At 35.1% G+C, this 14,887-nt stretch overlaps 1 protein-coding gene across 1 annotated transcript; it reads left to right on the top strand.

Annotated features, from left to right (window-relative positions):
* The first annotated feature begins 345 nt into the window (after positions 1-345).
* Positions 346-13,569, top strand: LOC135200487 (uncharacterized). The gene is made up of 2 exons (XM_064229136.1): positions 346-531; positions 13,399-13,569. The coding sequence occupies exons 1-2, from the start codon at positions 346-348 to the stop codon at positions 13,567-13,569; spliced, it is 357 nt and encodes a 118-aa protein (XP_064085206.1).
* The last annotated feature ends 1,318 nt before the right edge of the window (positions 13,570-14,887 follow it).

Below are 14,887 nucleotides of genomic sequence, written 5' to 3'. Positions count from 1 at the left end.
AGGCAACTGATAGATAACTGCTAATGCTAGAGATAAAAACAAAATAAGTGAAAGAAATAAGGAAACAGTATGAGGCCATAACGCGAATGTAGAATGCAGAAAAATAGAAAAAATGAGAAAATAACAGAATACAAGAAGAGAGAGAGAGAGAGAGAGAGAAGAGAGAGAGAGAGAGAGAGAGAGAGAGAGAACCTAAGCAGTAAATAGAAGCCATCAATCGCCTTGGGAACCGTCTCCTTTACTCACCACCACACCAGGAAACGATAAAGTTTTATAACCTCGCATTTATTAAAATTTATACGACAAGCGAAGCGGAGTGAGTTCTTCTTTAATTTCCTTAGCCGTATGATTTGCATTGCATATCATGGATTCGGCTCCAATCATGGAATCATAAAGGCTACGGTGGACCTCCTCATCAACAACAACAACGAGACATTGAAACACAAGAAGTCGGAGGAGGAGGAGGAGGAGAAGGAAGGAGGAGGAGGAGGAGGAGGAGGAGGAGGAGGAGGAGGAGGCGGCGCCCCTAATGTAGTACCTTCTAACTCTAAAAGAAGTTTTGCTATCACTCTTATTTCCATTTTTTCAAATATCTCCAGGTGTAACTTATTTTTCATTGATTTCAAGCACATTACAAGGTGGTGGTAGTTGAAACTCCCAAATATATATATATATATATATATATTATATATATATATATATATATATATATATATATATATAATGATATATATATATATATATATATAATATATATATATATGTATATATATATATATATATATATATTTATATATATATATATATATATATATAATATATAAAATACTACCCTATTATTTCCCTCATTTGACCTCTCGATTACGTCATCTCTGATATCAACTATACACCTCAGAGCAAGAAACATACGGGAATGTATTCGATGGTTCGCTATTTAAGCCTTGCAAGACCCATCTGTGGTCAAGCAATTTGGTAAAGCAATTTACTATTATCATTTTGTCTTCGACACAAACAATCACCCCAAAATAAAAGAAAAGACAGAACTTGTGCGAAAAGAAAATCTCACGGTAAAATACTAAGGAAATGTTTTTATGGTCGAGGTATGCTCCACGCTCAGAACTGAAGTAATATGGGATAAAATCAAAGATGTTCTTAAAGGTATAAGGTGTCTGGAGGAAAAATTATCAGACAAAAGATCCGGTCACAACGAACGAAAGGTTGCTTTCCTAGAAAATATGACGAAAAATTTACAAGATAGATTCCTTCAAAAGTAATTATTACTTGAAAGTGCGGATAAGATTTTCATTAGATAAATTTCATCTACTAATTTAATGAAAAGATGTAACGTTAAGAGTGCACTAAAATCAACTGAATTACAGTTTTTCATCAGACTTTATCTAATTTCATTGTCAAACGAAAAAAACCCACGCCCAACAGCAATTATCGGCACGTTATTGTTAAAAGAATGAATCTCAGTAAAAAAAAAAAAAATAATAATAGAAGAATGAAATAAAAGAATGAGAGAGCACAAACCAAGAATTCGAACGGAAGACTCAAAACTCCCGAAAGGATGAATATCACGTGCCTGGCCACCTACTATCGTCCGCTGACTAAGACAAGAGCAATGACTTGACAGAACCCGAAGCAAAATTAAAGTTACCGTCGGGAGCTTATAGTTATGTATAAGGTTACGGGGCTCAAGGCTCAAGAACGTCGAGATGACACTGCAACGTGTAAGTAGGTAGAAAATGATATTACAGTAGACGAAGAACATAAAAAAGAAAAAAAAAAACAGCATTTCGTTGTGGGCTCTAGTTATTTAGTCGCTCAATTGTTCTCTCTCTCTCTCTCTCTCTCTCTCTCTCTCATAATAATCTTACGTTATAAAGCAAAATATTTGCACACCAAAGTCTTAAGGGTAACATTAAGCTCTTCCTTGGGTATCTATTCGAATGATAAAATAAAACCATAGTTGGAAATGTTACGTGGTTTTACTAACACATAATTTTGCTGAGTAATTAATTGGACTTTTTATTTGCGCCATTATGTGTGGTGGTTGCGTGTGTGTGTTGGTGTGTGTGTGTTTCCGCGCATGAGAGAGAGAGAGAGAGAGAGAGAGAGAGAGAGAGAGAGAGAGAGAGAGAGAGAGAGAGAGTTAGTTTCTGGGTGAAAAACATTACCCCCAAATGAATTAGAGATGTAAAGGTAAAATATTACCATGAAAATCTCAATAGCAAAATATAAATCAAACGAACGGAAATCTGCTAGAAGCTAGTTCACAGAGAAAATGAATAAATAATGTATTTTAGAAGATGTTCAGTTACAAAATAAGGTCAAATTATGCTTTCATTTGCGCGTGTTCAAAAACGGTCATGAATCTCAGTACAAAATTATAAAGAATAATCTGTTGCTGATAGCCAGCTTGGAAAATGTGCTTATTGAAAAACCTTACACTACTCGGATCTAATGGGTATTTGTACCATACGAGCGAAAGAAAGGCAATAAAAGTAAACTCTCATCAAATTGCGTTTAAAAGATTTCACTATATGAAACTAAAGATTTAAAAAATAAGTTTGACTAGAGCTATTCCAGACACTGGAAGGTATTGACACTTCATTCTGGAATTTTTTTAAAAATTAAATTTGTAAAGCAGAAAATAACATATCGCATGATCGTAAAACAGATAGACGATGTCCTCAGAACAATGGTTGTGGCAAGCGAGCGTTCAGTTGTGAATTTTCTTGACAAATAAATAAATAAAATAAAATAAAATAAATAAAAATAAAACTTTTAATAAATAAGTACGAGGTCTAAAATTTCACATTTTCTAAAGTAGAGATAAAGATAAAGATCTGATAACCGTATCTGAACATAACCCAGAATATCCGCGACCTAATTTCTAGCTGAAACCAGGAGGGGAATCGGGAAGTAGAATCGTGCAAGGTTTTATATAAAAAAAAAAAAAAAAAAAAAAAAAAAAAAAACAAAGTTAAAGATTTATCAAGTTCAAAAAATAAACCACACTTCTTTGGCTTGATTAAAAATCAAGATGTTTTCTTTCAATAAGTAGTCGAGACGGTACGATGATATAAACATCAACGCACAATAAATATTTGAAGGGTAAAGCACAAAAGGATCAATGTTAAACGTTGGTCCTTTAGTCAGGGTCCAGTTTAAACTCGCGTATCGGTGTCAAACAAATCTCCTAGGTTATTCCCGTGACTAATCTTAGTCAAAAATTTTCATCAACTTAACATTTCCAACTTATCTTAATGGAAATAACGAAAGTAAGGACAACAGGATCGAACGTAGTCTTCATCATCTTTTGTAGTTCACCCATTTTTGTCCTCCCAAGCTGAATATATAAGCTTTAGTTAATGAAAGACTTGAGGAAACATTAGAAGAAGGTTTATGATGAAGAGAATAATCGTCTGCATCTGGGTAGTAGTGATAAGCAAAGTTAATTTATTTCAAATAAGTAAAATAAATTTTTTTTTGCAAGCGTATCGATCAAAAGAAAAAAAAAAGCAGTTACGTACACCTCTTGAAATGACATTATGTACAAGATATATCAGAAACTAACTGTCCAAAGGTGTAGGGAGGAAGCAGTCTAAAAATGGCAAAAAAAAAAAAAAAAAAAAAAAAAAAAAAAAAAAAAAAAAAAAGACCTCTTCTGAGGTCAACGACAACTATGCTTTCACTCTTGAGAGAAGTCCGCAAAGGGAAATGACAGCTTTCGAACAGCTCTTCACAGTGGGAAGGTCACCAACTGTACTGATAATGTAATAAGATGGAAATCCATGAGACTTGGAGTTCTAAACGTGCGTGGATATGGCACAGAAGTGAAAACATGTGCGATATATGATTTTCCTATGCCCATAAAGCCAGTTTTTTTTTAACAATTAGTGAAACGAAAGTGAAAAGCGTACTGAGAAAAATAAGGAATTACTGTTTAAGGATAACTGTAAGGTGTCAAGTTCGAAGCATGGTAGAACGTAGTATAGTCAGGAAGATTGGAGATAGGAGCAAAATTACAAATTTAGAGATTTGAGGAATAATGGATAAATCTGAGTTTAACTGGAGAACAAAATATGTAATGCCAAGTACATACGATTCAGAAATGGGACAAAATGTGAGTGAAAGAACCCGTTTTTGGGCAGTAGGAATCTATGCAAGGCCACTTTTAGATAATATGAAATGTTAATTCTGTTATTTGAATGTAAAGTAATGTGACCGAAAACAATGGAATCATTGGTAGGTATGGAATTTCTGATGGAAATCTGTACCGACAGCCTTTAGAAATGTGTTTGCAAACGGGCTTGATTGTTTGAAACACATCTTTTCTAAGAAAAATATTCGCAAGTATACATGGAGACGAAAGAAAATTTTGGGAAACAATTTGATGGATGCATGGATGACAGGAGTTGTTGGCGCTGGACAGATATCCAAGTTGAAGAAGAATGGGTGGATATGGATGAAAATGAGCCATAATTACTCCAAAATATTTCTACACATCAACTACTTGATGTATTCTGTTATGCATGATAACATTCATTGCTTCAACTTTCTGGCTTCCATTAACTCTCATAAGCTTATTGTTTTCATTAATCTTCACTTTTTCCTCTTGACACTATCGTGCCGTAACAATTGCAAATATCAACGAGTCCACGCTTAATCACAGCTTATTGTCTTACCTCATAACCTTGCAACTCACAAACCCCATCCATAAATAAACATTAAGATAAACCAACCCCTGCCTCTGAACCACTCTTACAGCAACCCTCACTCATCTGTCTATACTATATTCTTACACAAAAATTCTTTCCATCATAAAAAGTTTTCATCGCATTTAACAACTAATCTTGCATACCATGCATCCTCCACACCATTCATTCTGCCTCTTCTGATTCCACCATAAGCATTTTCCAAGTGTATGCATGACAAAACTAGCTTTTCCCATGACAAACTCTTATCCACAGAACTTCTCCTTTCATTTGTTTTACAACTTCTAATATGCACTTTCCTTAGTATACTAAGCAATGCTGTGCCTCTCTAATTATTCAAGTCTCTTCTATCACCTCCACCTTTACACAAACTGACAATTATTTCCCTCTCAGATACCTTCACGCTTCCCTCAACTAGGCATACTTTACACAACCTAGTCGGCCACTAAGTCACACTATCCACCATATTCCATTCAAATTGGAATCCCATCATGTTCCATGCATCCTCAAAAGTAACTTCCATGGGCATTGCCAAACTTACTCAAAAACCCTTCCACTCTTGTGTCATTCAACTCAGACTGGATATAATAACTCCACTGACCCAAGGACTTCAGAGAGCATCACTACACTTGCACTTTCATTCCGAGACCAATCTTCTCATTAACTTTATTATTTCCTTCTTTCTCACGTTCATATTTTTCTTAAATATCCATCCTCCTGTATACATGTGCATTCAACCTCATAATTTCTTCATCCTACCACTTACTGTCCTTATTCTTTCTTCCCACCTTTTATACCCATAAACATTCTCTGCCGACCCTTTCACCTCATCCTTGAATTTTCGAATTCATCATCTACACATTCCACCAAAGTATATTTACCTTAGCCCATTTTTCATGCAGTTTTGGTCCTACATACTCTCATTGTCTTCCTGCCAAAGAAGTTTTGATTATATTTGCAGTTACATTTTCGAACTTTCTTCTCCAGCCTAAACTCCTCTTTATGTTAACTTTCCTTCAACTAAATAATAAGCTGATATACCTTCAGTCAACTCTTCTCATTATCTGCGTTCATCAACTTCCTCTCACATCTGCTGGGTGATAGGACACGATATAGCCAACTCTCTTCACTTATGTTTCTTACATTATAATACTTTAGATTATTCTCTTTTGGAACCACGTATTGCCATTAACCATGTCCATTTCTAGGTCACATTATGACAAGACTCACTTCTCATTTGTTCAAGGAACTTTATACTTACCAACAATACTATTTCTTTCTCTGTCACTTAGTTCTCAATTCATTCGCCTAGCAATAGGACACATCCATATTTTCAAAACCCAGTTACATACAGACTCAAAAAAGAAAAAAAAAAAAAACTTTCTGTTTCATTGTTTCACTTTTCCATTGGTGGGCCACCTACACTCACTATTATAACTTTTACTCAAAACACATTCAATTTTAGCAATGCAAAGATTGAATTACTACATGTCCACACGTTAAATTATTGTCAAGCACTAAAAGTATTACCTTTTCCTTTGCTCTAAACCTATGAGATATACCATATATAGTTTCATTCTCCTACCCATCTCTGTCACCCGGTCATGTACTGAAACGTTTTGGTAATATACCTACATACCTATATATATATATATATATATATATATATATATATATATATATATATATATATATATATATATAGGATATATATATATATATCAGAGTCTCTCACGCAATAAAAAAAATCTTTTAGTCCAAAACTAGAGAATTGAGGCCCTAACTTTGGGCGAACATCAAACGCAGATTTTCCATAATTGAAATCTGCCTTGGATTCGAACTTGTTATAGGATGAGAGTCAAACCTTCTGGACGTCTCCCTACCAATGACGAAATGGTTAGCAGCCCTTTGTTCCCTTCACAGGTTGGAATAATGGTAAATAAAAGCGACATTATTCTGCGACCAGAGTGTTCCTCTTTGAGCTAGGTTGCAAAGTACAATGACTTTGATCAAGATCTGATGGCTTTGGTAACAATATGCTGATATTAACACAGAAAACCGCTTGATCTCACGGGAAATTACTTTAAGTTTTTATGACATGTGAATATGAACAACGATGCAAACTTTTTATAAATAATTCATGTATTATCCAGGACAACATAATTTCGACAGACATACATCCTACTTAGATACACACTTAGTACATGCATTTATATATATATATTATATATATATATATATATATATATATATATATATATAGATATATAATATATATATATAATATATATATATATATTATATATATATATTTATATATATATAATATATATATATATATATATATATATATAATATAATAAATAACTGAATCATGAAAGATCTTGCAGAAACCCCGTTGTTTATGCTTCCATCGTGACTTATACCTTTATATATAGATATATATATATATATATATATTATATATATATATATATGATATATATAATAATATGAATTGCGTGTGTGGATGGAGAATCCTAAGAAGCTGAGATTAATAAAAATTTACAGGGGCAAGGTTGGGAAATAAAAGAAAATAGTCGTGTAAAGATTTTGTTGATGGTGATATTCGTTCAATACCATCAGTTTGTGACACTAAAAGAAATGCTGAATAATGCAGTTTTGAGTGAATGTTCACAAAATTAATGCAATGGCAGAAAATGTACGTCATCATAATGGATTAATAACTTCTAAGATGATTGGTGAGGAGATAGATATATATATATATATATATATATCTATATATATATATATATATATATATTATATATATATGTGTGTGTGTGTGTGTGTGTGTGTGTGTGTGTGTATGTGTATGTATGCTGTGTGTGTGTGAAGTGTTCCAACATGTCTGTAAATATGCATGTATAAGTATGCATACATAAGGAAAATAATTCTACGTTCTTCAACCCAAATGATACAAAATCGTTCGGGATCTCTCCATAAAAACAACCGTTGGTCGTAATGTCGCTCTGGGAAATGACGTTCCTTTTTTTTATTTTTATTTATTTTTTCTCTCATCTGCATGTAGGAAAGGTCCACTCCTCGGAGGAAACCATGGCGTGCTGGAAATAGCCTAACTGTCTCCATCATTAGCAACTTTAGATTGTCGTAAATATGGACATGGTCAATTCATACACAACTGCTAATTCTGATTTCCTGGCTGTAAAAGAACAACTGATCACCAACACTCCCGTTTATGTCCGTCGAAATAACCTGAAATTGCAAGGTGCATCAGTCATGCTTTGTCGATTCTTTCCGGTTTTTTCTTGCCTTTTTTTTAGAGTGTCACTGGATCCCATACATTTCCAAGAGGCGCCGTTGCACTGGAGGTCTTTTCTTCATCTAACTCACGATCAGCTCTTCGTCTTTAAAAAACTCTTCTGTCAAAATAATTGCAGCCAACCTACTGCTTACTTAATAATATGCTGTTATCCATCATACTACGGCTATGTTTTTTATGGCGAATAATTCAAAGTGGTGAATAAAATATAAATGATCAAAAATAATACATCCGGAGAAGAACAGGCGGTTAAACATGCACATTCGAAGATGTTCTCTCATTACGAAGTTGTAAAATGCGAGCTTAAAATGCCATTCTCCTTGAGTTATCAGGTAATATACTCATATCCGAGAATGAAACGTCAAAACGTACAATTTAATGGGAGTCAGAACAACTGAAATTGAAGCAATTCAAAGCACTTTTCGGAACATTTTGCATCCAAAATAAGGAAAAGTTTTACCAATACCTCTGTCAACAGTAACCTTAGGTATGATTAACTCAACATATATATACTTACAGCATTTCTTAATTTCCATCACAATCATATGTCGAACAGAGTGAAGTTCATTCACATTAGCAGAGGACACCTGCTGCTCCCCAGGTATCACTTATTCGGCCAAACATTTATCATTATCAGTGATTTATAAGAGGCAGAAAACTATCAGAGCATCATGTGCAGATGGGGTAGTTTGCACTTACAAGGGCCCGGCCGTGTAATAACCAAGACAAAACCTGATCGCTCCGCACAGGAAAGTAGTTCGACCTCGACCCTGCATGACCCGTCGATGCCATTTTTTCTTGCCAGAACAAACGAGCTGCCAAGAATCATTAAAAATGTGGATAAGGCGCGCAGCGCCGTTCCACCACGCAGTAATTAATTCACGAATTTCCAAAATAGGGCCGAGAAAACTGTTTTTTGTTCGTCTAGCCGCCACCTTGCTTGTATTCTTCCGCTTTCCAGTCGGAGCTCACCGCCATCTATCGGTGGGTTTTGACCAGAAAAGTGGTCGAAGGTAGGGCTGGGCCCCTTAAAACTGCTTGGAAATTGTCGCAATCATTGAAGCAAATATAAAAATGGGGAATTATAAAAATGACTGTAGTAGCGGCAGTAGTAGAGGCTGCAGCCCACACTAACATACTTTTAAAAAGATTTTTCTTGCTGAGAATAATTTGTTTGCAAGATTTAAAGGAATTTATCTAATATAATCCGCATAAAGTAACGGCCACTTAAGAAAATAAATTATCTTAGGTGATGTCTGCAGGTGAACACTGTATATCAACATACTGTACAACAATATTTTAAAATAATATTTTAAAACAGCTTGTTATATAAAACTTTTAACGTTACCGTTCCATTTTAACAGGCTTAATGACTTGCTTTAAAATGGCTCTTTGTTATATGTTTGGAATCACCAAAAGACCAAAGTGGTGAAGGAGTCGTCGCACTGTGGAATGTGGGAATCCATATATGATAATTTCTCAAGAGTTTGAGTTCCCAAATCAAAAGTTGTAGTTGTAGTAGTAGCAGTGGTTGTTGTTGTAGTTGCAGTTATTGTAGTAGCAGCAGTAGTAGTAGTAGTAGTGTAGTAGTGTAGTAGTAGTAGTAGTAGTATAGACAGATGTTATTGTAAAAGGGACAATATAACCGAAAAACAAATAAGAAGCTTTTATCATCAATCTGTTACAATAAATTTCCAGTCCAAAAGACATTTTGTACTGATCCATTACACCTTTAATCAGTAGATACACCAGACAAAATTCCATTTAGTGACGAATAAAAAATAATTATGAACAAACAGATTTAGATATACACCTAGAAAATACACCTCGCATAAAGGAAATATAAATTATGGAAGTTAAGAAGATTAATAATAATGCTTTCTAAAACTTGCAGATAGAAAACTCTATTACGAAGCCTTATTATCATTTTGTTCCTCAAAATTCGGTCTCAAAGATGTTCCATACTGAGGCATGAGCCGTTAATGATGAACAGACATAAGATGCAAGACTTGAAAAAATCATAAAGAATTATAAATTACCACCAAGCTTATAAATACACCTTGCAAAGGCAGCGAGTGTTATGAAACACATAATTATGCTTTAGAAAGCATTGACGTTTGAAAAATATAAGCAAAATATTCCATCCAGAGAAAAACACGAAGAACAGTCTAACTCAAGTTCATGTAAATATGAATGACATTCACACACCCTCGACTAATCCTCTCCCTTTAATAATTTTCTCGTATCTCTAAACAAAAAACTCTCACTACTACTTGAATATAATGCTACACTAATACCTGCAATTACATTTATGATTACATATTTCCTGAAGAGAGAAGAGTAAGAGCATCCCGAGTGCCGAAACCAGCGGTGATTATCGATGCGTGTTGTTTGGATGGTGTGCCAGAGCGGGCACTGAGGGCACGGGGGTAAACAGTGGAAATAAAGTAGTGAGGGTACCTAATAACAATCACTAATTCCTCTTCTCACACATACAGCTGACAATCCATAGCAACGTTTCCGATCACTTATTACCGCTAATATTTGGAACTCTCTACCCTCACAAGTGTTCCCGGGGAATATAGAACTTCCTCTACTGAAAAGGAGACATCGCCGTCGAAACTGCTCTTTTATTGCGAGGGCTGAGGTGGATTTGTATCTAGTCATATTTATTTCAAAGAAAAAAAAATTTTTCCCTCTTATTTATGAGTATGCTTTTGAACAATCAAATATGAACACTGATCACTTAAATCCCTCGAAACGAAATTTCCGATTCATCTGTATTGAATGCATAATGATCAGTTTTAACTTGAATGCTTACAGTCCATAACAATTATCAGTATATTTAAATCTGCCTCTTCACCAACTTTCAATTATACTTTGCAGGAATGCACGCTGGTGAACGCTCTTCTGTCACATGTCACACCATACGGTTTGCTCGCTAAGTGAAAGTAATTTACACACGCACACACACACACATGCACGCACACACAAATTCTGTTTTATAAAATGTTGACTGCTCTATCATAGACTATTGAACACTGCTTCTCAATAACAGCATCGGCACTGTTGTTCAGCTTGTTGTTCATGTATTATTATTGTCGTCATGATTCAATTTTCTCATTTCTAATGGTATTCATGATTATTTTTGAAATTTGAATAATAATAATAATAATAATAATAATAATAATAATAATAATAATAATAATAATAATAATAATAAAATAATAATAATAATAATAATAAACTTGAACGCCAACCACTTGTTTTCCGTCGACAGAGTTTGAGGCAGACGTTTGGACAGTGCTAGCAAATGTAGCATAACGACAAATGCAAGATACAGTTAAGGTCAATAAGTTCAACTTATTTGTGTAACGTCAAAGTTCGCCATCCTGCAATCCATGAACTCAAGAACAGCTTGTCATTGCGGAAACATCATCAAGTATACTAATCAATGCTACTTTACACTGATAAATGGGCAAATCACTAGAATATGGAGCCCTGAAAAATAAAGTTCTCATGATGCACTGAGGGGGACTAAAACGCTGCTGACGAGGCTTATGTATACATGTATCATACGGTTATAATTCTATGAATATACATTTTTGCTCGTAACATCACCCTTGATAAAAAGTTTACCGATGTTTGCTGAAAAAAAAAAGCTCCCGTCCATATTTCTACTTTTGTTGGTGGGATCTCGTCAAAGAAAGTTTCTTATCTGCCTCTTCGAAATTATCTAATACAACAATTATCTGAAACGACGATGATAACAAACGTATCCACATTTTCTGATTTGTCAGTAACCGTATCTCTGCCTACAAGTGGGTGACTTTGTGTGAATATATATATATATATATATATATATATATATATATCTATATATATATATATATATATATATATATATATATAAAGAGCCAGAGAGAGAGAGAGAGAGAGAGAGAGAGAGAGAGAGAGAATCACAGTCAAAGGAGACGATACGGCATCAACCTTTAATCTTCTCATACTAAATTACAAACCTTGAATAATTCATGAAATCGAATAGAATTTAGGAATATTCTTATACGCAATTTAGGACGATCTTGTGTTTTCCAAGAGGTTATGTACAATTATGTGATAAGAAATAATGACAGCTACTAACTGCATAAGTATCGATGTAGAAAAATATTAACGAATGGAGCAAAGTTAAATGCTGGAAATATAATGCTTACTGAAACTAAATAATTATTTTTGCAATTAAAATACTGAAAACGGATAACCATTAAAAGTAAATGGCTATACCTGTAATACACAGGTAGAAATAAGATTTTCAGTTATATAAAACACTGTGAAAGAAAAAAACAATCACTTCCATAATTGTTACTCTGAAAACGGATTACAAGTGACGTACTGTTGAAGTCTGATAACAAAATCTAGAATTTTACATCTAACAACGGACACTAACCTAAGGAGTCATATGAGATGGCAAAGGATCTGATACAGAATAGTTTAACATAATAAAGGAAAGAATTCATGGCAAAAACAAGATGCAAACCAGTTATAATTCATTACCTAAGAGTGCGAATGTTCAATTCAAGAATCTGTATTCTATGTCAAGCAACTACTGACAAATTTACATATAAATAAATTTCCGTCTTTACTTGCCCTGTAACACACGAGTGGTTCCGGCAAGTCATTCTTTTACCATGAAAATACCGATCATGAGGATACGTTTTTAAACGCTTGCAGTGCGAAAACTCAGGTGCACTGTCTCACTGACCCACCAACCTCCTGCAACGTATGACTAATCAACTCCTATTTATTTACCTTTTGCTTCAAATTCCCTTCGGGGTGACACAAACTGCGTTTTCTTTCATGTGGAACCTAATAACAAAGCTGAAATCTCTCTCTCTCTCTCTCTCTCTCTCTCTCTCTCTCTCTCTCTCTCTCTCTCTCTCTCTCTCCTTATGAACGAAAATGTGAGAATAATTTCCACTGACTTCATCCCAATCCCTTTCTGCAAATCTTTCAGAATAATTCCCGCACCACTGACTCAATAACGTAAAATTTACAACGAACAAAGAGACCTATAGCGTGATTCCCATTTAAAAACTGCCCAAGGATAGAAGCCCTTGTGTAAAGGGAGCGACATTCCAGATATTCCATTATCAGTGAATACGACTATAATTATGATGCCAATTATGTGCAATTTCCACCTGACAGTCATGACTATCGTAATACCTCTGACGTTGTTGTCTCACTGCGATTGTAATGCAAATATGTATATCTAACATGCTTAGGGGAGAAGGTTGGTTTATGACTGGATCCCTTTTTTACTCTTTCTTTCTTTCTTTTAATGTTTTATTTTTGAAGAGGGCGTTTTTCTTTTTCTTTTCGACTACCCTTGAGGAAGTTACCATTGCCAAGCAGCCGCATCGTAAGCGTTTCCAAGATCCTGAGCGACTAGCGGAGCAAAACAAACAGCCTCCGACCCGAAGGATAATGAAGAACTCCAGCATAGGGCAGTTCGTCATCCTCTCTTAATTTTGAAATATTTTGACAAATCCTCCGCCGGTGACAAATGCAAAATGGAAATCGTCGGGTTACTACTGAGCGAGCGCCTGATAAACCGCTACCACATCGCCAGTTTGTGAGTCTCATAATTCACGCAGAAATAATCAGCATATACCATATTACTCCATTAAATATCCAGTTCAAATGAGGACACACGGCGTAATCAGTAAGTCCTATGTCAAGGAACCTTAGCGATGATGAAGAAGAATCGAGAGGCTTTTGGAAGCGCGCCAAAACAGACCAAGAAGCAGCGCCGTCCTTAGGTCCGAGGGCGTGGGTCTTCCAATGGGAGTTTCGACCACCGCGGCGTGGTTCCTATGGGCGGTTGTTGGGGGCGCATCCGCCGCCTCATGAGGACCGAAAGCATAACGACCGCTCCAGTATGATTTAGCTGCAGTTGAGTGCGTCCTCATTGCCTAATCATTGAGCAATAAAATGTGTCAGCGCTGAAATACGAGCCCGAAGGAACCAAGAACAATTATTTTGTCTGTTGGAAGCCCCAGTTTGATGATATGAGGGAATTTTCTGTTTAATGGGCCAAGAAGAGGTTAAGGCACGTTACCCCTTAGGGGCGACATCCTCACCAAGTCAATGCAGGAGGTCAGACCATCCCAGCCATCCTTGGTTATTCCTCGGAGCTCTAATCTCGAGGATTTGTTTGAAGCTTTCTGAAATTGCACTTTTGAGAATTCATTTGCTGAAGAAACATATGATTGTAATTAATTGCATCAAAGGTTGCAGAACGTTGTAGATGGAAAAAGCTGGCCGAAAGACCCGCTTGTTGCAGAGTTACGAGAATGGAACTTATATATTCAGGATATCAAGTAATTACAGATTAAAACGCGACACAGATATATAACAATTATGATACGAGTAAAATGAAATTTTGTCGGCTTGCGATTATCAGTTGCTAGTAACAGCAATCGGAAAATACAATATACTTAAACGAACAGCCAAAATTTCCATGAATAATAATAATAATAATAATAATAATAATAATAATAATAATAATAATAATAATAATAATAAAAGCATTTTGTAAAACATCGCCCGGTCATAAAGAGCGAGGTCGCCCACCATTAACAATTGTTGCAAAGTAATAAATATGTATAGGAATAATGGTGCGCTCTGTCCATGCTGTATTGCAACAAAATAGAATTGCTAAAAATGTCCTTTTATATTCATATTTAGATTTGCAATACGCAGGACATAAACTGACAAGTATTACTGTGGACCCACGGTTTGCACATATCAAGAGAATTACCAGTAACTCAAACTCACACGCGTA

Source organism: Macrobrachium nipponense, chromosome 27, assembly GCF_015104395.2.
Source record: "Macrobrachium nipponense isolate FS-2020 chromosome 27, ASM1510439v2, whole genome shotgun sequence".
Taxonomy (NCBI): Eukaryota; Metazoa; Arthropoda; class Malacostraca; order Decapoda; family Palaemonidae; genus Macrobrachium; species Macrobrachium nipponense.
The sequence above is the reverse complement of the archived record's forward strand: the minus strand, read 5'-3'. Positions and strand labels throughout refer to the sequence as shown.

What these genes read in the sequence shown, in the direction of transcription:
- LOC135200487 (XM_064229136.1), top strand. Translation starts at nt 346, where the DNA reads ATGATTTGCATTGCATATCATGGATTCGGCTCCAATCATGGAATCATA. An exon ending in GAGGAGGCGGCGCCCCTAAT is followed by an intron (nt 532 to 13,398) that starts GTAGTACCTTCT and finishes TTATTTTTGAAG; the next exon opens with AGGGCGTTTTTCTTTTTCTT.